This window comes from Suillus plorans, assembly GCF_016647745.1.
Source record: "Suillus plorans strain S12 chromosome Unknown HD556scaffold_4, whole genome shotgun sequence".
Lineage (NCBI taxonomy): Eukaryota > Fungi > Basidiomycota > Agaricomycetes > Boletales > Suillaceae > Suillus > Suillus plorans.
The window spans coordinates 489,420-514,535 of record NW_024537388.1 but is presented as its reverse complement, the minus strand read 5'-3'; the positions used below and the strand labels follow the sequence as shown (position 1 = coordinate 514,535).

Below are 25,116 nucleotides of genomic sequence, written 5' to 3'. Positions count from 1 at the left end.
TTACATAATGACACCGACTATCACTGGTATAGTACTATCAGTGACATGTGCTTGCAATGATGATTAATTTCGGGCGGCAGCGCATCTCGCGGTGCGTATTAAAATAAAGTATCACAACCTTTTTTCGATCCGCAGGCACCTAGCGCTCCACGGCCACCATGTCTCGAAGGCCATCCAGAAACACCTCTGTGATTCCCTCCGAGCCGACTCGGAGGGGTGTAAATATTCCCCAATCCGAAAGGTTAACCTTGCCTAGCGATCCAGTCGATGAACATACCCTGCACCCACATCAACAGTCAGAACCCACGCTCGTGGACCAGGACGAGTCGTTTCAGCTTGACCGAGAAGATGAGGAACATGACGAAGAAGTTACAGCATGGAAGGTAATGCCGTGGTGGAAAAGACCTTCGCCCTACTGGTCAGCGAGCGAGCCTGCTGTATCAGAGATAATACTATCATTGACCATTCAAGCAGGCTGATATTTTCCACGCCTGTGGCATCGCTAGGCTTCTCTGCAATCATTGGTCCTCGGGTGGAGATGTACACTGCTCTCGCATGTCGTGTTCATGCGCCCGGGCTCGAGTTACAGTATGAACCGAACGGCATGCTACATCTAGCTCAGCCATATTCAGTGTTATCCATGGACACGGCGAAGACTTCATACGAGGGCCTGAATCTAGATGATCTCAGTGCTCCAGTTGTGTCTGCTCAATATGCGTCTGTATACGTTCCTGCAGATACTGGTTCCCAACAGTCACCCGTCCCAGACCGCGACCAATGCGCGTCTGACCCAGTCGTGCAAGCTACCGTCGCACAATTGTCCGCAGGTTGGATTCATTGTCCTTTTTTATACATCAGAGAGGCACTTATACCGAGGTAGTTCTCAGCACTACTATGGGTATCTTGAGCTGCCTTACAACCGTTTGGTGGGGTTCGGTGAGTCACTACGTTCATGTTCTTTTTTGATGTTCACATGACCCCCTGCTCTCCAGCTCTCCGACCGTTTTGGTCGAACATTAATCATGGGCATCTCGATGCTTGGTTTGCTTTCGAGTGATTTAATTTTCATCGTCACAGCATTCTTTGTGGAACGGCTCCCAGGCGGATACTGGTTCTTAATACTCGGTTTTGTATTGGACGGTATGGCTGGTGGTAAGTCAGAGCATGTCACTGGGGATACGTCGGTGTTTAACGTATTTTAAGGGATGACCACTGGGGTTGCTGCTTCTCATGCCTATCTTGCCGACAGTACCCATCGTTCTGAGCGGTAGGGTTGAAAATCCACCCATGTTCTACTCAAATAAATAATCATTGATAGATCTCGTATATTTTCCCTAGCATTGGGTACCATGTTTATTGGTGTGGCCCTTGGTCCTGTCATTGGAGGTATCTTAATTCGAGCGACGGGCTCGACACTTTCCACGTTCTATTTATCTGCGACTGTCCACGCGCTGTACGCTGCTTCCATGTTTCTGATTGTCCCCGAATCACAGACAAAAGCGAGAGCACTTGGCGCACAGAAAAGACGGCAGGCATCACTTGAAAGGCGGAATGGTGACGCTGTATCCATCTTAAAGAGCGCCATGAGGTTCTTCAGCCCTCTAGCAGTTCTTCTGCCCGAGCGTGTCAGTGTTAACGGAAACCCACTCAAACGCTCCAAGAGAGATTGGAGTTTATGCTTCATTGTTGCTAGCTATGGCTTCACAATGTTCCCGATGGTATGGCGCCATTATATCTTTGTAGTATCTCCAATACTTACACCTACTTTTCCCGCAGGGTATGGTGACATATGTGTTACAGTATGCCGCAGGAAATTTCAAGTGGTCATCGGAAACGGTAAAAGCGCGCAAGAATGTCGTCACTAAATCTGACAACCTTCTAGATTAGCTACTACGTCGCCTTCGCTGGAGCTGGCCGTGCGCTATTCTTGGCTGTCATCTTACCTGGTCTGTAAAAATAACTCATATCCATCTTTGTTCAATATGAATTCAATTCCCTAGTTATCATCAAGCTTCTGAAACCGGCGCCTGTGCAGCTCCCCACTGCCCCAGATGAGCCACTTCAGAACTTGTCATCACAGACCCTTCCAAGTAGGCAGAGTAACACAAGACCACCCTCTCATTCTGCGAAGTTTGATCTCAATCTCGCTCGAATATCTATCGTTCTTGACATTCTTTCGTTCGCTACAATGATTTTTGCTTCTGATGGTCTCGTCTTCGCCTTCGGATCTATCTTGCAATCACTGGGTGCCGGATACTCACCTGCTGTCCAAGCATTCGCGCTCGATGTTTACAGCAGAAGAGGAGGAAAGGGCGAAGCTGGAAAGCTTTTTGGCGCCATTGGTGTGGTACAAGCTCTTAGGTAGGAGAGTCGATTTTGGCCAACTCAAGCTCTGACGCATTCGATATAGTTCTCAGATCCTGGGCCCCGCATTGTTTGGCTTTGTGTATTACAAGACCGTCGCGACCTTCCCTGGTGCAATTTTTGCTTTGAGTGTGGTGATGATGATAATTTCTCTCGCCTTGCTCGTACTAGTGCACCCGCCTACGAACAAGGATGATGCTGAAAGTACGATATTGAATGACGAGACTCAAGTTCCAGTGATCCGTGTCAAGATAACCCAGGAGGATGATCTTGTTCACAGTGAGCACGAAGAGGCAGGAGAACGTGACGCTCAGAGTCAACATAGATAATTTTGCAGTACAAGGACACCCCTTCGGTCGGCTCTTCGGTGTGTACAGTAGCAACTTAGGATATTACTAGTAGTACAATCATGTGGTTCGTTGGTCTTTGCAAATAGACACAGCGTGTCTCTTTGTGTTCTCAATTGAGCGTGAGCAAAGGGACCCGTTCGAAGGTCGAGCACAGTCCGTGCTAGCGCAATTCTTGACAACCATTAAATGTAGTTGCATACGCGGGTCGCACAGGAAACTGTCTTCGAGAACATGTGGTGAGTCAATATTCAATGGTGTCGTCAAAGTTTATGGTCACTGGGTATGAGCGCGAGATTTTGTCGATTTCCGGAGCTGTCTTCTCCAATCTGCTCTACGAAAGCCGTGTCATCCATGCTACGAGATGTCCCCAATGAACGCTGTGGTGTTTCGAATGAGATTCGTGCGAGGTGACATGAATGACGCATGCAAATTGATGTTGTGGTCGGTATGACAAATATGTGATGGTGCCGTGCGTCCACGACCATACGCAGTTGCACTCGGTGCGCTGAGGCACACATATCAAATCCATTTTCCTGCTTGACTGAAAAGGCATTGTGCAGAACTTTACCTGCGGTGATGAGCGCGCCATCGGCAAGCCTGAGGCCTGAGGGGTCGTAAGTCAGATAGCAATGAGCAAAAACACGAAGGCCAAGAGAAGCCACGTACATCTTTGACAAGAATTTGCTTCATTTCATCGTCAATGATAGGACCAATAGTTCACGTTGTCCTCGCATTCGGCGATAGACAGTTTCCAGCTTCGGCAGAAGCGGTGTTGGCACCAAGTATGAACACATTTACACGAATATTACATCGCCAGAAATTCATTTGGTTATTTGCTTCCATTTTGAAGACCAACAATGTTGTAAAATTAAGCAGAGGTCACCATAGTGAGAAAAGAAAACTATGAACGTACAGTAAGACAGCCTAGCATGACGTGGCGAGCGCAATGACAGATAGATAGTGATAGATAGGTGGCTGTGATCCATAATGGTATTACATATACACCTTGAACAATTGACATCAACGTTGACTCAAGCATCGGCACCAGATACAGCTGGTACTTTCCACCATCTCCATGCGATGAGCCCCAGAAAAAAGTTGAAAATCCCAACAATGGCTGAGCCGGCTCCAAGCACTGTGAGAAGCCACCATATAGATCCAATGATACGATCAAGCGTGCGGCCAATATACCGTTTCAGCGTAGCACGCGGATCAGGCATAGGCGTATACGACGAAGGCAACCGAAGCATTGGAGGTGCACACGTTTCTGGGGACGATGCAGTGGTGGGCGATGGAAGCAGTAGCAGGCAGACGACAGGTTTCTGCTCATCTGTTAGATGCGAAGTAAAACAGTGATAAGAACTTACATGGTCTGATGTGACGTATGACGGTATTGATGTGTACAAAATGTTGGTGATGTTAGACTTCTCAGGTGTGTCGGGGGAATCAGTATATGTCGCATACATTATTCTATCGGTCCAAGATGGGGTCCGTTTCGTACTGTCAAGGCTGGGTAAGCGGGAGAAAATCATTGAGAAAATATGACACACCTGTACCGGTCGACCTCGCCAAGCTTGTATTTATATGTGCATTTGAATGTCCAGAATGGGCCCTCATGCAAACCAATGAAAGCCGTCCCTTTTCTCCGCTGGTTCAGAAGTTGGTCAAATTCCTTCAACTGTTCGCGAGATGCATCGTCCTTCAACATCGTAAGAACATCGTACGGTTGGGAAGTTTGCACATGCGGATGCGACGGGGGTATTGTTATACGGAAATTGAGGTCGCCGAGGAAGAATAGGTGTGACGTCGAATACATGGTAGTCGGGGAAGAGGAAGGAGATGATGGTAGTGGAGGGAAGAGAAGAGTGCTAACGATGTGACGATAATCTGCGACCCGTCGAGCGAGATTGGCCTCGTGTGCGGTGAGGTGAGCACACACAAACCTGGAAAGAGTTTGTTCGGGACACAAGCCATCATGAATATGAGACATACGTGAAAACTTCTCCAGCTTTGCTTCCTCTGTCTGAGACACGGAATCGTATACCAACAGCACCTTTGTTACCCATGTAAGCTGGGCCTGTCCCAGTCCATTGAGTTTGCACATCACAAACCCGGCGCGCGATGCCACTATCTCGTGCGTACACGAGAAGTGCAACACCAACGTTCACAGCCTTCGCAACTAGCGTGTAAGACTCCTTACCGGGAGTATGCTTCTCAATCTGACTACGAATATGCGCGTCCCTATCGTCGAGCACAGCCTTGGATAATCCAGCCACTTAGTGCATGTGTTATGTCAGAATGATGATGTACGAACACGACGACATACATCCAAGGTGGAGGGGCAGAAGTTCTTGGAAGCCAATCGCAAAAATGTCTGGTGCACGAGACTCCTTGGAGAGGAAAGAGGCTACTTGGAGTGTTGGAACGAGCCAATCGACAAGATCCTGAGGCACGCCAGCTCCGCCTTGGAGGTTTGTATTATATGAACCGACTTGAACAAACAAATTTCCGTCACTGGACATCGTAAAAGTGGGTCTTTGATGGACTTTGAAGTAGTTAAAGGGATGGGTCCAAGTATGTTACAGTACACACCGGACAGGACGTTATTATTACTATGAGGGCTTGTTTTAGCGAACGTCACGTATTAGTCAGCCAATCTGAATCAACTTGTTTAAATCGACAACTTCACTCGCCGAGAGGCTGTCGCAATAAAACACTTCGTCTGTCATAGACAGAACAAAGACCGTCTCTACCAGCACCACACAGAGGATAAGACCTCCCTGAATTGCAGTAAGCCATTTAAGCGCGCAAACCTAGTAAAAGACATTCTCAAATGCTTACTTCCGAATTGGCACTCACAAACGGGCTCCTCCCCCTACTGGCACTGGAACATATCACAGCCAATGATATGGATACAAAATGATAGAATATTCGATCCCACCTTTTCCAACCCAGAATCGCTTGAAGCAAGTTTCTACGCCTTCATAACATCGAGACACCCTTGCACCATACCAGCAAGTCAGGGTCCCAGACTACCTGGGGATTAATCAATGTAACTATCAGTGGTATGCACCTATTGGATAAAAATGGTCACTATATGTTGGAGGGTGGAGCATGGTTCGGTCGAGATGACGACCACAACATCTCTACCAATGTGCCAGTGAACACCTGGCCGCACCAGGAGCATGTGAGATTGGAGCTCTCCTCACAACTATGTCGACCCTCTCCAAGAACGCACCACTACACGTTGTGATCAAGTCGTCCAAACTTTGAAAAGACCTGACAATTAACCTACCAAGACAAACAGACTCAAGCTGGCTAGACCACCCCTACAGAGAACTGATAATAGTGCTAGTTGTAAACCTAAGAGTAAGTATGTTGTGCTTTGACATCCCTCACTGGATGGGAAGCATCTGCTCAATTCTAGATCTCAACTGTGGATAGTTTGGACGCCATGTGCCGACGTGCACTTGAAGGGTTAGTGGCTTATATCATTGCGACTCAACTTCATGCCTCCTCATCGGCACCAGTCACCCGCCTCTGCCCTAACCACCCTCGAGTTTGGGTCCCGAACGGTTGTAGGTATCATTGCATTCTTTGCATAAGTACCAGCGCGACAACTCAGATGCAAATGATCTTTTGCGTATTCTGACGGGCACATTTTGATTATATTTCATACTACGTACTACGGTCGTCGCTTTACTCTTTAATTTCCGCACATGGGGGTTATTTGTGCATGTTGATGACCTGTTCATAGACGCACGAGATCAGCTCGAATTTCCAATAGGACCACGTCAAGATCAGTGCCACATCAAGATCGGCACGGTCGGAGGTTCGGCAGTTCAGTTCAACCCACACAGGTGGATCACCTGACTACTACCAACTTGCTCTCCGACTCCTTCCTCGTCAAAATCAAGAAATAGATTCCATTTGTAGGAATTCTCTACAAGGTTTGAAATTCGAGGTGCCCAAGTGACGCGGATCTATTGGTTCTTTTGAAATCTAGGGCGATATCCTTTTTGCCTTGGCAAATATTGTTGAAGATTGAGAAGCAGCGGATTTCAATCATATGTAACTGGAAAGTGTATCCGTGGCTTGTAACTTTGGCCTCCTGGCCGCAATGTTGCCAACACTTGCTGGCCTATCTGTGGAACTCTGTATTGAGCTCCATAACTTCTTATCTTCCATGAAGTGAATAGTGCGTGCAAATTGGATATCGGACCTCGCCCCTTGTACGTGCAGTGTCATAGTACCTACGTCGCAACACACTGTTGACCAGATTTTCATCAAGTCTAGACCATCTCAAATACGAAATCCCTTCGTTAACTCTTGCAGAACGACGCAGGTGTGTTTGGTACTATCAGTCAATTGGCAAGCAAACAGGCAATGTGTCCAGTGTTCTCGTACAAGTCAAGAAGGCAGGTTGACTAAATCCATATCAATGCCGTCTAACCCCTCGACTCATTTAGTCGAGTGTGAATTTCACTCAAAGTCCGTTATCTTTTGATTATGGTCATGCAAGAGACAGTACGCCACCAACGCTGCTGGCATCTTCTACCGCAGCCACGGGCATGTATCATTTCAAGTTTCTGTGCCTGTTACATCTGACCTATCTCTCTTTCGGTTCTTTCTCGGTTCTCTCTCGGCCCATTGGTCCGTTCTTCACTATGTTTTGTTGACTTTGAGGCATACTGGCACATCGATAAATATCACCTAGTCTACTTTGGTCTGCTTTGGCACGTCGTACCCTCCCTCTATTCATGGCCGCTATGGAAGGAGTTTCTAGTCTCAACGACGAGAAATCCATCGACATGAAGGAGAGATCGAAATCTTACTGCGCCAATGGGGATGTCGAGACCTCTACCGGAGAAGATATTGACGACATTGCTGTTCTTCAGAACGAGCGAGATATTGCAACTCACGTCATTTCCGTGGACGACGATCCTAGTCTGAACCCCTGGACCTTTCGGGCTTTCTTCATCGGCCTTGGCCTTTCTGCCTTTGGTGGATCCCTCGGTAAAGCAGTTGAGATCTTTCAGTCGAGGCTCCTACTCACTTGTACCGCTTCCTAGCTCAAATATATTACTTTAAACCTGTGAGAGTTCTTTATCGAACATCAAGTCGGAGGGCTCATTCATGTGGACACTCCAGCAAACTGTCAATGTATCTCTGATGTTCCTCGGCATCATATCCTATGTGATTGGCCTTGCGATGGAAACATTTATTCCCCGCTACGGACTGCTCCGATACCTGAATCCAGTGCGTCCGAGTCTTTCACGTAGCCCCTGGCCCCGAAGTTCATGCGTATTTATAAATATCAGGGACCCTTCAATAAGAAGGAGAATGCGTTCATTATCATCATGGCCAGTGCAGCTGCGAATTCTGCGTTGGCTACGGAAGTTCTCGCTGTTCAACGGTGGGTTCGCAATCCAATTCCAATTCCTCTGTCGGTAGTGACTGACGACTCATCAGTTTGTATTATAACATCACGCCGAATGCCGTGTCGTCAATCTTTTTGTTGTTCTCTTCTCAACTGCTCGGGTGCGTTGTGCTGGCGTGTTCCTTACTCCACCCATCGCTGAAGCCATAAAACACAGCTATGGAATCGGCGGTCTGATGAGAGGTATTTTTACTTCCGACAGTAGCCATACTTGGAATCTCAGCTCATGACACTTTGGCTCAGGGATCCTCCTCTATCCGTCGAAAATGTTGTATCCTGGCGTTCTTCCGTTGCTCTCCATGCTCGACGCTTTCTATCACGATGGTATCGCAGCACGCCGAAAGCTCAAGGTGTTCTATTTCGTCTTTACTGCGTGCGTTTAAACTTGATTGATAAATCATAATTTAATCTTTAATTTTCAATCATCTTAAACTCAGAATCTTTATATGGGAGCTTTTTCCAGAATGGATATTCCCCCTGCTCACCGGTGTCTCAATATTCTGCCTCGCCGTTCCTGACAATGCTGCTGTGTCTCGCGTGTTTGGTGGTTCCAATGGAAATGAGGGCCTCGGTCTATTGTCCCTGTGCTTCGACTGGCAGGTAATGCCCACCATCTCCATTTGGTTGACACTTTGCGTTGAACTCGATATGTTTAGTACATCTCGGGTGGATTGAACCCGATGACTATCCCACTGAAAGCTCAGGTTAGTTGGCCCACCTAGTGCGTACGACAATTCTTACATCTACCCTAGCTCTCCAGCTTCATTGGTTATATTCTCTGCACGTATGTGATTTCAGTTACATCGCAAAATATTGCTGAGCGAGGTGAAGGGTCGTTTTCGTCGCCGTATTCTACAACAATATTTGGGAATCTCGGAACCTCCCATTTGTAAGTAATATACCCATTGCGCTTTCTGATGTCCAGGCTAACAATGCACCGATCAGTTGGCGCAGCTCCTCTTTTACGAGAACGGGACTGTCTACGACCAGACTTTGATTATGAATTCCAACTATGAGGTGGATCCTACCTTGGTGGCAGAACAAGGGCTGCCATTCTACGCCGGCACCTGGATTGTTAACCTGCTGTCAACCAACCTCGTATGCCATGACATACTGCTGATGTAAAGTGCTTTGCTCATAGTTCAAACACAGGCATTGGCTGCGACGTTCACTCACCTCCTCTTGTGGAATAGAGATGACCTTAGTGCAGCCTGGACTTGGATCAACATGGACACACTGAGGAGTTGGCGTACTAATTTCGATTGGAAGTTCTGGAAACACAGTGGAGAGAGAGAAGTCCCCGCCAACACTGAGGACCTCGACCCGCACTACCGGGAGATGCTCAAGGTTAGTCCTTTTGACATCGGATAGAGACCTTACCGCTAACGTATTACTATACAGTATCCAGATGCTCCGAATAGTTGGTACTTCTTGACGTTCGTTCTCTCTTTCATTGTTGGACTGGTCGTCATCTACAAGGCAAATTCCACGCTTCCCTGGTGAGCAACATTAACATTCTTCATGTGATGAAAAGTTTATTGAGTCTTTTGAGGTGGGGCTTTGTCATTGCAGTCTTCTTGGGCGCTGTGTCTATCCTGTTCTTTGGCGCGTTATACGCCATTACTGGCATTGGTCTCTCCATCCGCACGTATTATTTATATGCTATAGCTGTCTTGAGCTGATCTTTCAGCAGAAACCCTAGTCCAGATGATTGCTGGCTACCTGCACAACGGAAGACCCATGGCGAACATGTTCTTTGTTTGTTTTGATGCCCTTTCCAGTCTTTGACCACCACTGATGTTAGTATTTACAGGTCCTTTACAGTTATGTATGCATTTCCATTTTCGCCTCCTCGACCTCCTTTTGATTTGTTTTCCCCCAGAATACCGTGTCTCAAGCAATGCTACTACTACGCGATCTGAAGATTGCTCAATGTATGTGCACATTATTAGTCGGAAAGAGAATATTTCTCACTGACAGATTTCTAGACGCCAAACTGCCTCCCCGCGCTGCATTCACAGCCCAGGTCATCGGCACTTTGCTCGGTGCCGCTCTCAACTATGGTTAGGGAGCCGTCTTTCCTATCCATTCTCCACAACTGACTTGTTTAGTATTAATGAATTCTATCATCGACAGTCAACGCGAAATCCTGTTATCTGTACAAGGAACAAACATCTGGTCTGGCCAGCAACCTCAATCATACAACTCGCAAGCCATTGCGTGGGGCGGTCTTGCTCACGAGCTCTTTTCATATGGTAAAAGGTACCAATGGGTTCCCTTGGCCTATCTCATAGGCCTGGTTGTGCCTCTTCCTTTCTGGATTATTCACCGTTACTGGCCGAGACTGCGCATGGATTACTATTACACACCTGTCATCTGGTACGCTCTCAATTTATCAATGATCGATATTCTAAGCTCATTATGCATACAGTGCGTACATCGGATGGCTTTGTGTTGGAATAAACTCCTCGATTTTGACGTATTTCGTGGTCGCGTTCTCGTCTCAGTGGTGGCTCCGTACTAGGTACCCGCGTTGGTTCACGAAATACAACTATTTGGTCGGCGCAGGTGAGTTCTGTGGCCTTCTTATCTCAACTACTAATATCATGCTCTACTATAGCCCTTGATGGTGGAACGCAGGTCATGGTATTCATTCTCTCGTTTGCGGTCCAAGGGGCTGCTGGGGCATCACATCTTTTCCCGGCATGGTGGGGTGCAAATCAAGGCGGAAACTACGACCGCTGCTCGTATCTCAATTAGTCTTTTACGTTAGGTTGATGTGTTTTTGCAAGCAAGGAATATAAATTGTCCTATTGAGAGTTGATCATCTACCTTGTGAAGCAGGATCCATTGGCAATTTGGAGTGGAATACAGTATTGCCTGGCAATGCAACTTCCGCGGGGTTCACATTCAATGGACCCCTCAAGCAACTAGTCCCGCATGCGCGCCGGAATGAACCGCCTCAACACGACCTCGCGTACCGAATAATGTACAAAGCATGCGGGTGAAGAGAGAACTTTTGGAGATACCCGTGATTCCGCAGGTATGGTGATATACGACAAGACCAGTGTCTGTCAACCAGTTTAGACGGATATTAGTGACGAAGGGATGGGAACTGACCTTTTGAACCTGAGAATTGACCCGGTTTATCGTGCTCAGCCATGACCACGTGAATGGTTCTGCGTTCTGTAGCTTAAATGGTGAGTTTGCTTGATCTTCGGGGTCTTCATATACAGGAATGACGACAATTGCGAATCTAAGGAGATGTCAGCGGAATTGAGACAATTTTGAGTGCAGAATAAGGTTCGCTGAGAGAACTTCTGAGTTCAGTAGAATAAAACGGAGGGTGAAGATTGAGTAAAAACACCACACGCACTCGGCATGCTGAAATACAGGGCCACGTTTATACAACAGGTAATCGACGCAGAACTTGATGCCGCTTTTGACGACCCAACCAAGGGAGCGGTAATGGTGGTATGCGACATATGACACAAGGAAGGGATTGTCAAACCGTAAAGGTGATGGTGCGTTTGGTTGTGGGACCAACGACGGTATGTGAGCATTTTGGAATGTATTCCATATTTCAGCGAGGGTAAAAGACACATTCTGTGTAAAAACGAGATGAACCAGCTAGTTTCAAGGAGGGAATAAAGGAACATACGGTTCGAGGGTGTAAGATTGTCAAGCAGTCAAGTGCCCAGACGAGGAAAAAGGCCTCTTGAAGCGAGAGTTGCAGATGCTCGAGGTCTTGTATGGGCTCCATGTCTTCCTCTTCGTCTGGTGCGACGTCTAGAGGCGATTTTTCCGAAGGCACGGGTGCAGATGTTGGTTTCCAGGTTGCAGCAGAAGGGATTATCCGTGTGCCATCCGGTGCAATACCGGGCGCGATAACGCGACCTTGTTCATTGAAAGCAGTCTCTGCTTCTGCGGCAGCAGCAGCAATCGCCTTTGCACGATCGAGCTTAAATTGCTTGCGCTCTGCACGGCGTTTGGCGGTGATCTCTTCGGATGTGAGTGCTATGCAAGTTAAGAGTTAAGATGATGTTCGGAGCAGTACAAGAGAACGACATACCCTTGCCCTTCATTTTTCTCGCATTTATTTGTCTCGCCAACCAACTAGGCTCACTCCTGGAAAGGTCTCCTTTTCCAAAGAACCCGCGCTGCCATAATAGAGTAGCGTCGCCAGAACTTGAGACCCAAGCTGAGCGGGTGAGAGGGTCAAATAGCGCGGTACAGTGAGGATTGAGTGGTCGTGTTAGGGAGAGTCCAAGAAATTTGTATGTTGGTTCTGGAAATATGATCGGGAGTGGATGAGCGTATACTCTGGAAGTTTCTGCACGCCGCGAAGAAGGCTTGAGAGACGCTTTTGAACGGGAAGTTTGGTTGATGAGCGACATCACGGTGACTTGTCAAGCCCAGTGAAGATCGACAAGAAACGGGCGGATATACGTGCTGACACAGGTCGAATAATTGTCAAGCGCTGTGGATTACCGATGTGTTTCGCTAAATGAGGAACCAGCCTATAATTCGAGGTCGTTTCCTGCCCTTCCTTGGATGTGATTCCGTCCAGCAGGTTCTCAATTAGGACATCGTCGGTCTCTTTGCAGACTTTAGCACAGTTTTGGTGGAGTTGATTGCAGGACTCTGCTTGACAACGTGCACGTGCCACGATTGCTCGTTCTACCGAATATCGTTTCTTCCCATATTCTTTAGTCTTACTCGTCCATGATGGGCGTCATATATGTCCGTATGAGCGCTACTCAGGTATCTAACTGTGCTGGTTACATGACACATGGGGTATATATCCACTCATGATGACCCCAAGTACCCATGCATGACCAACGACATAAACCAAACTCCTGACCCAAAGCCCAAAGAACACATCATCACCGAGGAACTCCAACTTGTATGCCTCTGCAAGCCACAGTGCTTGCGTTCCCATCCAGACTGCTCCACACATCACCCATTTTTTCCATGAAAGGTTAATGCGAGGTACAAGTAAAGGTATGAAGAGAGTATACCAGATAAAGTATTGGGACGTGCACACACGGTTGAAGAGCACGAATGTGAACGTCTGTACAAACCACACGAACGGCAGGCCGGCTGAGAGTTGACCGAAGACGAGGCCGGTCCCGAGGGACAACGTCAGTTGGGGTATAAGACTTGTAAACGGCGAGCGAAGCAGCTGACGCCAGGTTGATAAGTTGGCTGAGGTACCGGAATATGTGAGATAGATGAGATAGAAGTAAGGGGAAAAGTTGTGCCGATGATCACGCCGGTCTGTATGATATAGATATGCCTCGTAAAGGAAGGGGTATCCCCACCTGTGGTAGCAAGTAAGGTTCAGTGTTTGGAGATCATGCAGATGCTTACACAGCGTAGCATATAGCTCCCAGAATAATAAATGTCCCTGCGCTGAGCAGGACGAAACAAATTGCCTCTCTTCCGACCAGTCGACGTAGTAGATGAGAAAAATTCCACCCTTTGCCATCGACACGCTGCGAGGTGATCGCAGACACACAGCTAACCCCATATATGATCGGGTAGATTTTCCAGTGAGCACTGAGTCCCAGCATCACGGCGGCAGCGTTGTGTCGACGTTCGAGCGCGTAGAATAATGTCAAGAGGACAAAAGTGCAGAGAATCGCTTCAGAAGAACCACGCGTTGAGATAGTGAATACAAGAGGGTTTAAGAGGTGTGTTGCCGCTAGGAGAGATGCATGTGCGCGCATAAAGCGTTTCGAGTTCTTTGCGGAGACATCTGGTGTTAAAGATTTGGTATGGGGAAGGATGTGCGACATCAAAATTTGATAAATGAGGGCGCCATTTATTAGATCGCATACAGCAAACAAATACTTTCCGAATGACGGATGCAGCCATTCATTTGGAAGGAGAAGGATGGCTAGCAGTGGTGTATAGCGATAAGTCTCCCGAGCGTACGGACTATGAAATCACTGAGCCTAACATCACCGAACAGACTGAGAAACTCACTCTCCGACAGTAAAAAAGAGAGGTGCAAGTGGCCCTTTCGCAATATTACCCTGGTGTTTTGGGAAAAGGATGAATCTGGCAGCGTCGCTGAATACGCGATAATCAATGTCGGTGTACTTCACTATCGAATGTGCATCGTGCCATTCGCTGTATAGTATAAGCACAACACGAAGGACAGCAGAAATAACCAGCAGCGTTCCAAAACCAGGGATACGGTCCTGCCATGCAGCACTGGTGTTGGGTTGCATACGGCCTTGAAGCTTGACTCGGAGGCTTAATGATAAAGCTCAGCCACGCTAGCTGAGTTGTTTAGAATCACGTGATACTTGATGAGCGCAAGCCTACTGTTTACTCTGCAGTCCATGTTCTAAGCTGCCAGAATTCGCCGACTCATCCACGGGGATATTAATCATCTCCTGCTTGACGCAGGCAATACCAATCCACATTATGGCACCAGCAATGATGCATTAATGATGTCCAACCTTTAGCGAAGTATAGCGGGCGAGGGCGCGAGAACAATGAGAACACAACCACTCGTACGTTCAACCAAGTTGATCAACAGAACAGATCGAGTGCGGAGAGGAGGCTTCCGAGTCTCTGTAAGCTGGACTTCTGAGTAGCCTTCAGCAACCTGGAAGCAGGTCGGGGATCCTTCAAGACGGGCCATAACCAAATCAATGCCATTGCCATTCATCCTGCTGGCACACTCGTTGCCTCCGGTGTAAGTGTGATGCACAGTGTACCTGATGTGAAGTTCCGCTAGTGCCCACTAGACTCTTTGTGTATATTGTAGATGGGCCGTAATAATGCAGCGTACGTGGCACTTCAAAATGCTTTTGATAGTATAGCTCCATGATTTTGAAGAGGACCTCTGCATAACAAGAAACCAGATCAATGCACTCATTATCATCCTTTACATGGGAATCATGGGATATCATGATGTCACGCCGAGATCCGTGTCAACACTCCATAGCGAGTCATGGAAGGCGCCCCACGCGCGTTAGTTGTTTCATTTACACGTCTCGTCGAGGCTCTTCATGACTCAGGCCCCAGTTGCGGGTCTTAAATACCTTTCCCCAACGAAACGCGCTCCAGCCATCGCAAATATTGATCAACCCTATGGAAATATATGGCAACATCGGTGTATCATCAGTTCACATCCAACTCGTTGTCTATGCCGCCACTGACGCCGCCCGTCACAGATTCTTGTCGTGGCCTTCCAGTTGGGGACCTTCAAACGTAAAGTCAGATACGATATTGGCATCCAACTCGAACGTGATCTATCATCTAAATCTGTCAGGAGATGTCATCGATACCTGCCGCAATCTATCAATCTAGTATATGATATTCAGAGAGACAAGCAGCGGTCGTAATTTCCGCTTTGATCAGCACCCCACCATTCCGGAATAAGATGTGCTTTTCCAGCAGCCCCTTGCACCGCAAAGGAGAGAATGAATACCATGACTTGCGTTCCACCATCGAGGGCTATTGTACAGTGTGATATTAACAGTCAAAATAAGACGGCTACAAAACTTACCTGCGCCAACCAAATAGTTGTATTCCACGAACCAACGCGGGTACCTAGTACGGAGCCACCACTGACACAAGAACGATACCATGTAATACGACACAACTGAAGAGTTTATTCCAGCGGAAAGCGCTCCAACGTAGTAGCTGTGTTGATAATGGGTTTAGATATCCATCACCGGCGAGTTCAGAGCGTACCAAATGATAGGAATGTAATAGTAATCCATGCGCAGTCTCGGCCAGTAACGGTGAATAATCCAGAAGGGAAGAGGCGCGACCAAGCCAATGAGATAGGACAAGGGAACCCATCGGTACCTTTGACCAGATGAAAAGAGCTCGTGAGCAAGACCGCCCCACGCAATGGCTTGCGAGTTGTATGATTGAGGTTGCTGGCCAGACCAGATGTTTGTTCCTTGTACAGACAACAGGATTTCGCGTTCATTGTCGATGATGGAATTCATCAAGACTAGAACAACGACTCGGAGTCAAATATGGTGAATGGACGGTAAGATGACTCCCTAACCGTAGTTGAGAACAGCGCCGAGTAAGGTGCCAATGATCTGGGCTATGAATGCAGCTCGGGGAGGCAGTTTGGCGTCTGAGTGTTTGTCAGTAAGAAGTACCTCCCTTGACAAAGAATGTACACAGACATTGGGCAATCTTCAAATCACGTAGTAGCAGCAAAGCTTGAGACACAGTATTCTGGACAGTAACCCAAATAAAACGCTAATCAAGGCGACCATACGGATACGGACATAGCTGTAAAGGACCTGTCAACGACAACATCAGTAGTGGTCAAAATCGGAATGTACATCAATACGAACAAAGAACATGTTCGCCATGGGTCTTCCGTTGTGCAGGTAGCCAGAAATCATCTGGACTAGGGTTTCTTCGCTGAAAGATCAGCTCAGGACAGCTATAGCATATAAATAATACGTGCGGATGGAGAGACTAAGGCCAGTAATGGCGGATAACGCGCCAAAGAACAAGATAGACACAGTGGCCAAGAGGACTGCAATGACAAATCCCCACCTCAAAAGACTCAATAAACTTTTCATCAGATGAAGAATGTTAATGGTGCTCACCAGGGAAGCGTGGAATTTGTCTTGTAAATGACGACCAGTCCAACAATGAAAGAGAGAACGAACGTTAAGAAGTACCAACTATTCGGAGCATCTGGATACTGTATAGTAATACGTTAGTGGTAAGGTCTCTATCCGATGTCAGAAGGACTAACCTTGAGCATCTCCCGGTAGTGCGGGTCGAGGTCCGCAGTGTTGGCCGGGACTTCCCTCTCTCCACTGTGTTTCCAGAACTTCCAATCGAAATTAGCACGCCAACTCCTCAGTGTGTCTACGTTGATCCAAGTCCAGGCTGCACGAAGGTCATCTTTGTTCCACAGGAGTAAGTGAGTGAACGTGGCAGCCAATCCCTGCAGTGGAAATATGAGCGAAACACTTTACATCAGTAGCGATTCTTGACATACGAGGTTCATTGACAGAAGGTTAACAATCCAGGTGCCGGCATAGAATGGCAGCCCCTGTTCTGCCACCAGGGTAGGATCCACCTCATAGTTGGAATTCATAATCAAAGTCTGGTCGTAGACAGTCCCGTTCTCGTAAAAGAGGAGCTGCGCCAACTGATCGGTACATTGTTAGTCAGGACATCAGAAAGTACAACGAGAGTTTTACGTACAAATGGGAAGTTTTGAGATTCCCAAATGTTGTTGTAGAATATCGCGATGAAGACAATCCTTCACCTCCCTCAGTAACATTGTGCGATGCGACTGAAACCACGTACATGCAGAGAACATAACCAATGAAACTGGAGAGCTAGAAGTGATGTTATCAGAAGCGTCACACATACAGAATTGTCAACCACCTGAGCCCTCAGTGGAATAGCCATCGGGTTACCAGCATTACTCGAGATGTACTAAACTGAAGTTTAACCCCAAGTATTAACATATGTATCCGGACAGCGAGCTGCACCTGCCAGTCGAAGCACAGGGACAATAGACCGAGGCCCTCGTTTCCATTGGAACCACCAAACACGCGAGACACAGCAGCATTGTCAGGAACGGCGAGGCAGAATATTGAGACACCGGTGAGCAGGGGGAATATCCATTCTGGAAAAAGCTCCCATATAAAGATTCTGAGTTTAAGATGATTGAAAATTAAAGATTAAATTATGATTTATCAATCAAGTTTAAACGCACACAGTAAAGACGAAATAGAACACCTTGAGCTTTCGGCGTGCTGCGATACCATCGTGATAGAAAGCGTCGAGCATGGAGAGCAACGGAAGAACGCCAGGATACAACATTTTCGACGGATAGAGGAGGATCCCTGAGCCAAAGTGTCATGAGCTGAGATTCCAAGTATGGCTACTGTCGGAAGTAAAAATACCTCTCATCAGACCGCCGATTCCATAGCTGTGTTTTATGGCTTCAGCGATGGGTGGAGTAAGGAACACGCCAGCACAACGCACCCGAGCAGTTGAGAAGAGAACAACAAAAAGATTGACGACACGGCATTCGGCGTGATGTTATAATACAAACTGATGAGTCGTCAGTCACTACCGACAGAGGAATTGGAATTGGATTGCGAACCCACCGTTGAACAGCGAGAACTTCCGTAGCCAACGCAGAATTCGCAGCTGCACTGGCCATGATGATAATGAACGCATTCTCCTTCTTATTGAAGGGTCCCTGATATTTATAAATACGCATGAACTTCGGGGCCAGGGGCTACGTGAAAGACTCGGACGCACTGGATTCAGGTATCGGAGCAGTCCGTAGCGTGGAATGAATGTTTCCATCGCAAGGCCAATCACATAGGATATGATGCCGAGAAACATCAGAGATACATTGACAGTTTGCTGGAGTGTCCACATGAATGAGCCCTCCGACTTGATGTTCGATAAATAACTCTCACAGGTTTAAAGTAATATATTTGAGCTAGGAAGCGGTACAAGTGAGTAAGAGCCTCGACTGAATGATCGACTACTTTACCCAGGGATCCACCAAAGGCGGAAAGGCCAAGACCGATGAAGAAAGCCCGAAAGGTCCAGGGGTTCAGACTAGGATCGTCGACCACAGAAATGACGTGAGATGCAATTTCTCTCTCGTTCTGAAGGACGACGTTCTCGTCTGTTTCAGCCTCTCGGGTGGAGGTCTCGATATCCCCCTTTATGCAGTAGGGTTTTTCGCCGCTGGCATCAGGTGTCCCTTCCACCGCTCCAGTGGACATGGCTGACAAGAGAGGATACGAAATACCCAGGCAAATCAAGGTAACATCTGAGCTTTAAATATGCAACAAAGTCAACAAAACTTAGCGAGGGAATGGCCGGCAAGAAACTATGGAACCTAGTATGTTGAACCTATGTGGCAGAATGTTCAGTCCGACATCATGATCATCATTGTGATGTGCCACATGCAAAAGACAACAGAGTTTCAGGGGGTTTCTCAACCAAAAGGATCAAGAACTTGCTAAGACCTACCGTGCTAGCTTGCTATGATCTAAATTTAGTCGACCTGCCACGTCGACGTCGACGAAGTCAGGCCTTCGAGGCTTCAAATTTCAAACTCCAGACCTATCAACGGGATTCCCCATCATGATACACTGTACGCGCCTGCAATTAGTCAGCTTAATCATGGACGTTTGGTTGCTTTCCCCTTCGTTGTCAATTCATGGACCATCCTCAGGCTATGTCAGTCTCCCATAGCCAGACCATTCGAAGGCATGCGATAGCCATTTATTGGGTGACCAGGAAACTACTGTGGAATCAGTTGCCCAAATCTAGCGCCTTCGTTGCACGTGCAATTATCATCGCAGGGTTGCGAGAAAAAAGAAAAGTGACGCAGACTTTGTGGTTTGAGTGTGACATGTGCATGAAGACAAACGAATATGCCTGTTTTTCCGCTGCCCATCACTATATGAGTAGCCCATCTATCATCGTCATCGTCCAACAACCTGAAATACCCAATAATAGCCTGAAGCTGAAAATTGTGAGTGACGCACAGCATTCGAAAATCATGAGATTGTGACAATTATCCCAGGGTGCTTACGTAGTGTCCACTTTCGGCAACTACAGAAGGTCAAGGAATAAGCGGTCTGCTCAGTGTTCTGCCTGTCACCGAAGGTTTACAAAAGTCAGTGATAGCATTAGTACGTCCGAGGGAGAACATTATGGAACTCAGGAAGTGCCTATGTCGGCAGAAACCTTACTTGACCCGTAGGAGGAAACAACTCGAAAGTGCAGACTAGATCAGTCCTCAAATATTTACTCAACATGTCCAAGTCTGCCGAGCTAAGTTAACTCCAAGGGTATGAAGCGTGAAGAATAGCATATGACGGTCCACAGCGACAACAAAAATGAAGATGAATGGGGAATAGTGAAGGTCTAATAAATCCCCTCAATCGCGACGCATGGGCTCATATCTGGAAAGGTCATATATCAGTCAAAATGAGATACATGAGTGGGGGTAGGACATACGTATTGTGAGAGCCATAGGAATCCTGAGTAGCCACATCGTTCAGTCATCTATGCACCAACCGTAGCAGGTCAGGCAACTCACCTTCGCCGTACCCTTGTCTCTGGACGACTGAACACATGAATATCTCGATGGGTCGAATGTCGTTCAATGGGACCTTGCCCTGTGATGACGTCACAACTTATCAGTAATGCTCCATATCAATCAAATACAAAAACCCACCTTGCCGGTTGTCTGATACAGCCCAAGGTGATGCCTCAATTCCTCCTCGCTGACTGCGCCAGGAGCATCAATCTTGTTGCCAAGAACTAGGAATGGAACCTTGGCCAGCTCCTCGATAGAAAGCAGAGCGTCAAGCTCAGCCTTTGATTCAGCGAAACGCTCGAAGTCTGCAGAGTCGACCAAAAACACGATTCCATCGACCTCGGGGAAGTAGTCGCGCCAGAGGCGACGGGCTGAAACGCAAGTTGTTGTTAAAACAGCCCAGGTCGCGAGAAGTGGTAGTATACTAACCTTGCTGATGTCCGCCAAGATCGTACGTAGTGAATTTCACGTTACCAATTGCCAGTTCCTCGGAAGCTGCAGTTGCATAACATTAGGGAAGAAGGAGCATTGAAAATGCAGACGGCGTACTGGGGTGGAGGGTGGGTTGAAGGGTGGCCAGTCTGTCGTTTTTCAGCATATGCAGAAGCGTCTATGGAATATGTCAATAGGTCATGTAAGGTTTGCACAAGTTACGCGATACTCACTGTCTTGCCAGCATTGTCCAGACCAAGGAAGAGAATTTTGGCGTTCTTGTGCATCAGCCCTAACACCAAGTTAAAAATGGTAAATAGAACATAAAGTTGGGCTGAAAAGACTGACCAAGCTGAGCAAGAATGTCCCAGAACCAATTGACGATGAACATGGTGACTGTTGAGCAACAAGAGTGGATAACCGAGAGGGTCGCTCAATTTGGCACGTAGTCTTGCGTGTCCCAATGTGACAACATTCTGTGACACCACGCTGCTCCAATCCAATGTCTTCATCCTCTCAAAAGGCGCAAATCCAAGAGATAATCGATACTACCCAAGGATCTGATCCCGAGGATAAATGTTCCACCCCAGAACCTGAGGCTGATCATGAACAGGATGGTGCTATTACACCTCAGGCTTCATCATCCAAGCCAAAGAAGAAGAAAAAATCCAAGGCTGCAAAGGTTCTAAACGCAATGCGTGGCAAAAACGAAATACCTCAAGAGCTCATCAGTCACGTCGTGGATCGTGTCGCTGCTGAGCACGGGCCGAATATCCCAGCTGCCAATGAAGATAATGTTAGGCAAGCATTGGAGCAGATGAAGATCATGGATGTCATCAAAGGCAAAGCGGGCATCGCTGGGCGAGGGAAGAAAGCTATGGGAGAACACAAGGTATGTACAACAACTCATGTATAAATGTGGACCATGCATTCAAGGCTCGACATAGTTTTGGGCCACTCAGCCAGTCCCACAGCTTGGTATGCGTTGTATTATATATTCCAATTTTAGGGCTTGCTAAGCGGCTCTAGGTGATGAGGTTTCGCCCGATGATGGTTTCATCGAACCCAACAAATCTCGAGAAGAAGTGCGACAAGACCCATACCCTCTGCCGAAAGATTTCGAATGGGCCATATTAGACATCAATGACTCTAAGCAAGTATGGGTATCGATTGTGTCATATGTAGTCTTTGTGACTTTTCAATTCTACAGATCAAAGAAGTTTACGACCTATTATCTCTCAATTACGTCGAAGACGACGAGGCCGCATTCCGTTTCCAGTACAGCGCCGAGTTTCTAGAATGGTAAGCTATTCGGTGCATAGTGAGACGTGCACCTGACAAACATCTAGGGCTCTCAAACCCCCGGGCTACCTCAAAGACTGGCATATTGGTGTGCGTGTGTCTTCGAACAAGAAACTAGTAGCTTTTATCTCTGGCGTGCCAGTCACGTTGCGCGTGCGCGGAAAGTAAGACATTTTATCGTGATGATTTCCAGGAAGTTGAAACTATACAGTGTTTTTCGAGCGTGCGAGATTAATTATCTGTGTGTGCACAAGAAGCTACGCTCGAAACGCCTAGCCCCCGTGCTCATCAAGGAGGTCACACGACAAGTGAATTTGACGGGTATCTTCCAGGCCATCTATACCGCTGGTGTCGTTCTTCCGACACCTGTGTCCACTTGCCGGTATGTCACATCTCTGTATAGTTAGCGGAAGTGCTCAAGGGTCTATCAGCTACTTCCACCGCTCACTGAATATCCCGAAACTTGTCGACATCAAATTTACATACGTTCCCAGGAGCATGACACTTGCTCGAATGATTCGTGTCTATAAGATGGTGGCCAAGCCTCAACTAAGCGGCCTCCGTGAAATGGAGGAGAGAGATGTATCAAATGTTGCTGATCTCTTCACGCGCTACATGCAGAGGTTCAGCATGGGGCCGATCATGACACTTGACGAGGTCCGCCATCAGTTCTTGAGCGGGAGAGGCCGTATGGACGAACCATCAGAACATTACCGGAGGCCAGGCCAGGTGGTGTGGACGTATGTTGTTGAGGTCAATTTCACATTCATGTGCTTCCTGTACTATTCTAATGCACACTATGCACACTAGGAGGCACACACTGGCCGAATTACCGACTTCTTTTCGTTTTATTCTCTTCCTTCGACAATTATAAACCATCCGAAATATGGACTCTTGGAGGCTGCCTACCTGTTTTATTATGCATCTGACGCGGCGTTTGCTGAAGACTCAGAAGCAGACAGCATCCTCAAGAAACGATTAGAAGCTCTTGTGGGAGATGCACTAATCATCGCGAACCAGGCCAAATTTGATGTCTTCAATGCCCTTACACTCATGGACAACTGTAGCTTTTTGGAGAGTTTAAAGGTGTGTATATTATCTATAAAGGGAGTGCGGTTAGTCCTTATGTTTTGTGGTAGTTCGGCGCCGGCGACGGTCTCCTTAATTTTTACTTATACAACTGGAGAACAGCGCCTATGGCAGGTGTTTCAGCCGTTGATGGTGTAGAACCAGGAAAGGGTGTCGGGATTGTCATGTTGTAACATCAATGTAACATTGACCCAGGCCGACAATCTGCTCACTTTGTGAATTACATGTCTATCCTACGTACATCTTTACACACGCACACGAACCATCATCTGACCTCCTTCACTTTGTGGAATTAACTATCTTACAATCACCACCAATTTAATCACTGTCAATGTCAATCATGTCGTCATCGTCCACACCCCAATCTGGCGTCGGACTGCGTCTCTTCGACTGTGCTGTCGTTTGTCGGGGAAGCGGTCTACCTCCGGCACTACCAAGATCGTGCCCACGGAAGCTCGGTGGAATGTGGGTGGACCGAGAGGAACCTAGCGTATTACCAGCGCCCCAAACCTTCTCGCTCGGTTGCGACTCGGCAGATGGTTTCTCCTTTTCCTTTCCTTTTGCACCTGGGGGTGATGTGACTGGCCGGCCTGTGAGGGTATTGCCCGAACCTGAGAAAGAGGGCTGCAGAAATTGTGAGATCAATTTGAGGAGGAACTATATTGAAACTCACAGCTGAAGGGGGAGGGGAGGAAGGAGCCTTGGGTTCCGATGGGGTGTATGGAACGACATTAAAGCCAAAAAACAGTTTCCCGAATGGAAGATTGAGTGCAGCGGGAACCTTGGCATCTGCTTCAGCAGAGCTGTTGATAACCTTCTGTTGGCTGTTGAAATCGTTAGCATGCCCAGATGTAACAAGATTGCTTAAAACTCACTCGGTCCTGATGATCTTGCTATCTCCTCCTACTGCTTCAACTCCCCGATGACTGATACCCTTGCCTTTCGTCTTCCGACCAGCGAGAGTTTCCCCCTTGCCCTTGAAACTCTCCCAATGATCGCCACCTTTGCTTACAGCCGTTCCACCAGGAGCAACGAAGCCACCACCTAATGATGAAGACGGTCGTGAAGAACCGGGACTCGATGAATTAAGGTCGATCTTCAATTTGGATGCCATAGTGGAAGGCGGTGCAGGTTTCGGACGCTCAGGCTCTACGTAACCGACTGGGGGAGCAAAATCGACCTCTAGGTCGGTGTCCAGTACGTTTATGCCACCTCCACCAGGTGTCGCCTCCATCACAAGAAAGCCGAAGATTATTGAGTTGTAATATATTTCAATTATATCACCTTGAGTGAGCGCAGTGAAATTTCGCAGAGCTTGCTCGAGCCTGATGGATATTAGCTGAGTCAGTGATGCCGAAATACGTGCACATACACAGCTTTTGGATCTGAAATTTCAAGGAAATGCGTAGATTGTGCCTGAAGCTTGACGAACTTGCCCTTCGGGAGTTCAGCACCAGTTATGCGAATTGGGTCACCTTCATTGAGACGCAAGGTCTTCATCATCCAGTAAGGGAGATGGACAATTCCCTCTTCAGCGATAAACTCGAGTACACCTGCATGTGTAGATGCTGCCGGATTGGTTGCATTGGTAAGTTGAAACATCCAAGGTCCCTCGAGATCGAGGTGAGTCAAATGTGCGAGGGCTGATGGAGGCATAATAACTACAAGAAAATCGTTACTGCACGAGTTCAGTGTACGATAAGATCCAATTACGTACTCTTTCCTCCGTAGGAGAGATTCTCTCGCTCCCGGCCAGGAAGCATTGCTACACTGTAGGCCTTCAAGTACACGTTATACGAACGAGGATTTGGCCGGTTGACTCGAGAGACCATAGGAACTCCAAATCCTCTGGAATGACATAGCAACTGGTCAGGAAACCTGACCCAGGAGCCAGAGAGAGGTAGCGTACTGGGCGAACTGAGCGAAAAGACCCCCTGGGCCACCTGCCATGCCATCCTGATCGTCAAACTATAAGAGATGATCAGTTGCCTTGATCATTTCTGTTGTTAGATGCACCCACAAAGTTCATCTGAAAACAAGATCGT

The 25,116-nt window shown here is 47.5% G+C and overlaps 9 protein-coding genes across 9 annotated transcripts; 3 read left to right on the top strand and 6 right to left on the bottom strand.

The window, feature by feature from the left end:
- Positions 1 to 2: 2 nt before the first annotated feature.
- HD556DRAFT_1283979 (major facilitator superfamily domain-containing protein) lies at positions 3 to 2,791 on the top strand. Its single transcript, XM_041299316.1, has 10 exons — positions 3 to 418; positions 475 to 827; positions 881 to 936; positions 993 to 1,152; positions 1,204 to 1,267; positions 1,319 to 1,718; positions 1,777 to 1,836; positions 1,883 to 1,946; positions 2,001 to 2,361; positions 2,411 to 2,791. Exons 1-10 carry the CDS (start codon positions 159 to 161, stop codon positions 2,691 to 2,693), a joined length of 2,061 nt encoding a protein of 686 aa, XP_041166072.1. The 5' UTR covers positions 3 to 158; the 3' UTR covers positions 2,694 to 2,791.
- A 783-nt stretch (positions 2,792 to 3,574) lies between these two features.
- HD556DRAFT_603784 (inositol polyphosphate phosphatase) lies at positions 3,575 to 5,376 on the bottom strand. The gene is made up of 5 exons (XM_041311069.1): positions 5,041 to 5,376; positions 4,707 to 4,989; positions 4,265 to 4,657; positions 4,082 to 4,214; positions 3,575 to 4,036 (listed from the first exon to the last, which is right to left on the bottom strand). The coding sequence occupies exons 1-5, from the start codon at positions 5,234 to 5,236 to the stop codon at positions 3,746 to 3,748; spliced, it is 1,296 nt and encodes a 431-aa protein (XP_041166071.1). The 5' UTR covers positions 5,237 to 5,376; the 3' UTR covers positions 3,575 to 3,745.
- Positions 5,377 to 7,483: 2,107 nt separating this feature from the next.
- Positions 7,484 to 11,228, top strand: HD556DRAFT_1483902 (OPT oligopeptide transporter protein-domain-containing protein; the record flags this gene model as incomplete). Its single annotated transcript, XM_041308671.1, has 22 exons — positions 7,484 to 7,730; positions 7,787 to 7,809; positions 7,866 to 7,973; positions 8,036 to 8,130; positions 8,187 to 8,255; positions 8,312 to 8,337; positions 8,398 to 8,527; positions 8,592 to 8,754; positions 8,811 to 8,858; positions 8,907 to 8,938; positions 8,986 to 9,043; positions 9,100 to 9,252; positions 9,307 to 9,501; positions 9,556 to 9,653; positions 9,707 to 9,786; positions 9,833 to 9,912; positions 9,968 to 9,982; positions 10,037 to 10,088; positions 10,143 to 10,217; positions 10,266 to 10,533; positions 10,586 to 10,722; positions 10,775 to 11,228. The coding sequence occupies 22 exons, from the start codon at positions 7,484 to 7,486 to the stop codon at positions 10,912 to 10,914; spliced, it is 2,292 nt and encodes a 763-aa protein (XP_041166070.1). The 3' UTR covers positions 10,915 to 11,228.
- On the bottom strand, positions 11,085 to 12,551 carry HD556DRAFT_1226964 (uncharacterized protein; the record flags this gene model as incomplete). Its single annotated transcript, XM_041297124.1, has 5 exons — positions 11,085 to 11,225; positions 11,275 to 11,410; positions 11,531 to 11,784; positions 11,816 to 12,171; positions 12,227 to 12,551. 5 exons carry the CDS (start codon positions 12,549 to 12,551, stop codon positions 11,085 to 11,087), a joined length of 1,212 nt encoding a protein of 403 aa, XP_041166069.1.
- A 261-nt stretch (positions 12,552 to 12,812) lies between these two features.
- HD556DRAFT_603389 (glycosyltransferase family 50 protein) lies at positions 12,813 to 14,450 on the bottom strand. The gene is made up of 3 exons (XM_041311066.1): positions 14,146 to 14,450; positions 13,528 to 14,097; positions 12,813 to 13,478 (listed from the first exon to the last, which is right to left on the bottom strand). The coding sequence occupies exons 1-3, from the start codon at positions 14,391 to 14,393 to the stop codon at positions 12,923 to 12,925; spliced, it is 1,374 nt and encodes a 457-aa protein (XP_041166068.1). The 5' UTR covers positions 14,394 to 14,450; the 3' UTR covers positions 12,813 to 12,922.
- Positions 14,451 to 15,173: 723 nt separating this feature from the next.
- HD556DRAFT_1483852 (OPT oligopeptide transporter protein-domain-containing protein) lies at positions 15,174 to 19,025 on the bottom strand. Its single transcript, XM_041308670.1, has 22 exons — positions 18,683 to 19,025; positions 18,606 to 18,628; positions 18,442 to 18,549; positions 18,285 to 18,379; positions 18,160 to 18,228; positions 18,078 to 18,103; positions 17,888 to 18,017; positions 17,661 to 17,823; positions 17,551 to 17,604; positions 17,473 to 17,504; positions 17,368 to 17,425; positions 17,159 to 17,311; positions 16,910 to 17,104; positions 16,758 to 16,855; positions 16,609 to 16,704; positions 16,497 to 16,566; positions 16,428 to 16,442; positions 16,323 to 16,374; positions 16,196 to 16,270; positions 15,871 to 16,138; positions 15,683 to 15,819; positions 15,174 to 15,630 (listed from the first exon to the last, which is right to left on the bottom strand). The coding sequence occupies exons 1-22, from the start codon at positions 18,918 to 18,920 to the stop codon at positions 15,494 to 15,496; spliced, it is 2,292 nt and encodes a 763-aa protein (XP_041166067.1). The 5' UTR covers positions 18,921 to 19,025; the 3' UTR covers positions 15,174 to 15,493.
- Positions 19,026 to 20,088: 1,063 nt separating this feature from the next.
- On the bottom strand, positions 20,089 to 21,138 carry HD556DRAFT_1329825 (ADP-ribosylation factor family-domain-containing protein). Its single transcript, XM_041301686.1, has 7 exons — positions 21,029 to 21,138; positions 20,914 to 20,972; positions 20,798 to 20,858; positions 20,678 to 20,743; positions 20,387 to 20,619; positions 20,249 to 20,327; positions 20,089 to 20,189 (listed from the first exon to the last, which is right to left on the bottom strand). The coding sequence occupies exons 1-7, from the start codon at positions 21,069 to 21,071 to the stop codon at positions 20,128 to 20,130; spliced, it is 603 nt and encodes a 200-aa protein (XP_041166066.1). The 5' UTR covers positions 21,072 to 21,138; the 3' UTR covers positions 20,089 to 20,127.
- A 44-nt stretch (positions 21,139 to 21,182) lies between these two features.
- On the top strand, positions 21,183 to 23,244 carry HD556DRAFT_1227082 (N-myristoyl transferase; the record flags this gene model as incomplete). Its single annotated transcript, XM_041297131.1, has 9 exons — positions 21,183 to 21,572; positions 21,628 to 21,658; positions 21,710 to 21,837; positions 21,891 to 21,982; positions 22,030 to 22,146; positions 22,194 to 22,364; positions 22,414 to 22,735; positions 22,793 to 23,068; positions 23,122 to 23,244. The coding sequence occupies 9 exons, from the start codon at positions 21,183 to 21,185 to the stop codon at positions 23,242 to 23,244; spliced, it is 1,650 nt and encodes a 549-aa protein (XP_041166065.1).
- A 145-nt stretch (positions 23,245 to 23,389) lies between these two features.
- Positions 23,390 to 25,100, bottom strand: HD556DRAFT_1437473 (UFD1-domain-containing protein; the record flags this gene model as incomplete). Its single annotated transcript, XM_041305707.1, has 7 exons — positions 23,390 to 23,695; positions 23,745 to 23,895; positions 23,947 to 24,396; positions 24,444 to 24,732; positions 24,789 to 24,919; positions 24,981 to 25,039; positions 25,092 to 25,100. The coding sequence occupies 7 exons, from the start codon at positions 25,098 to 25,100 to the stop codon at positions 23,390 to 23,392; spliced, it is 1,395 nt and encodes a 464-aa protein (XP_041166064.1).
- Between the last annotated feature and the right edge of the window lie 16 nt (positions 25,101 to 25,116).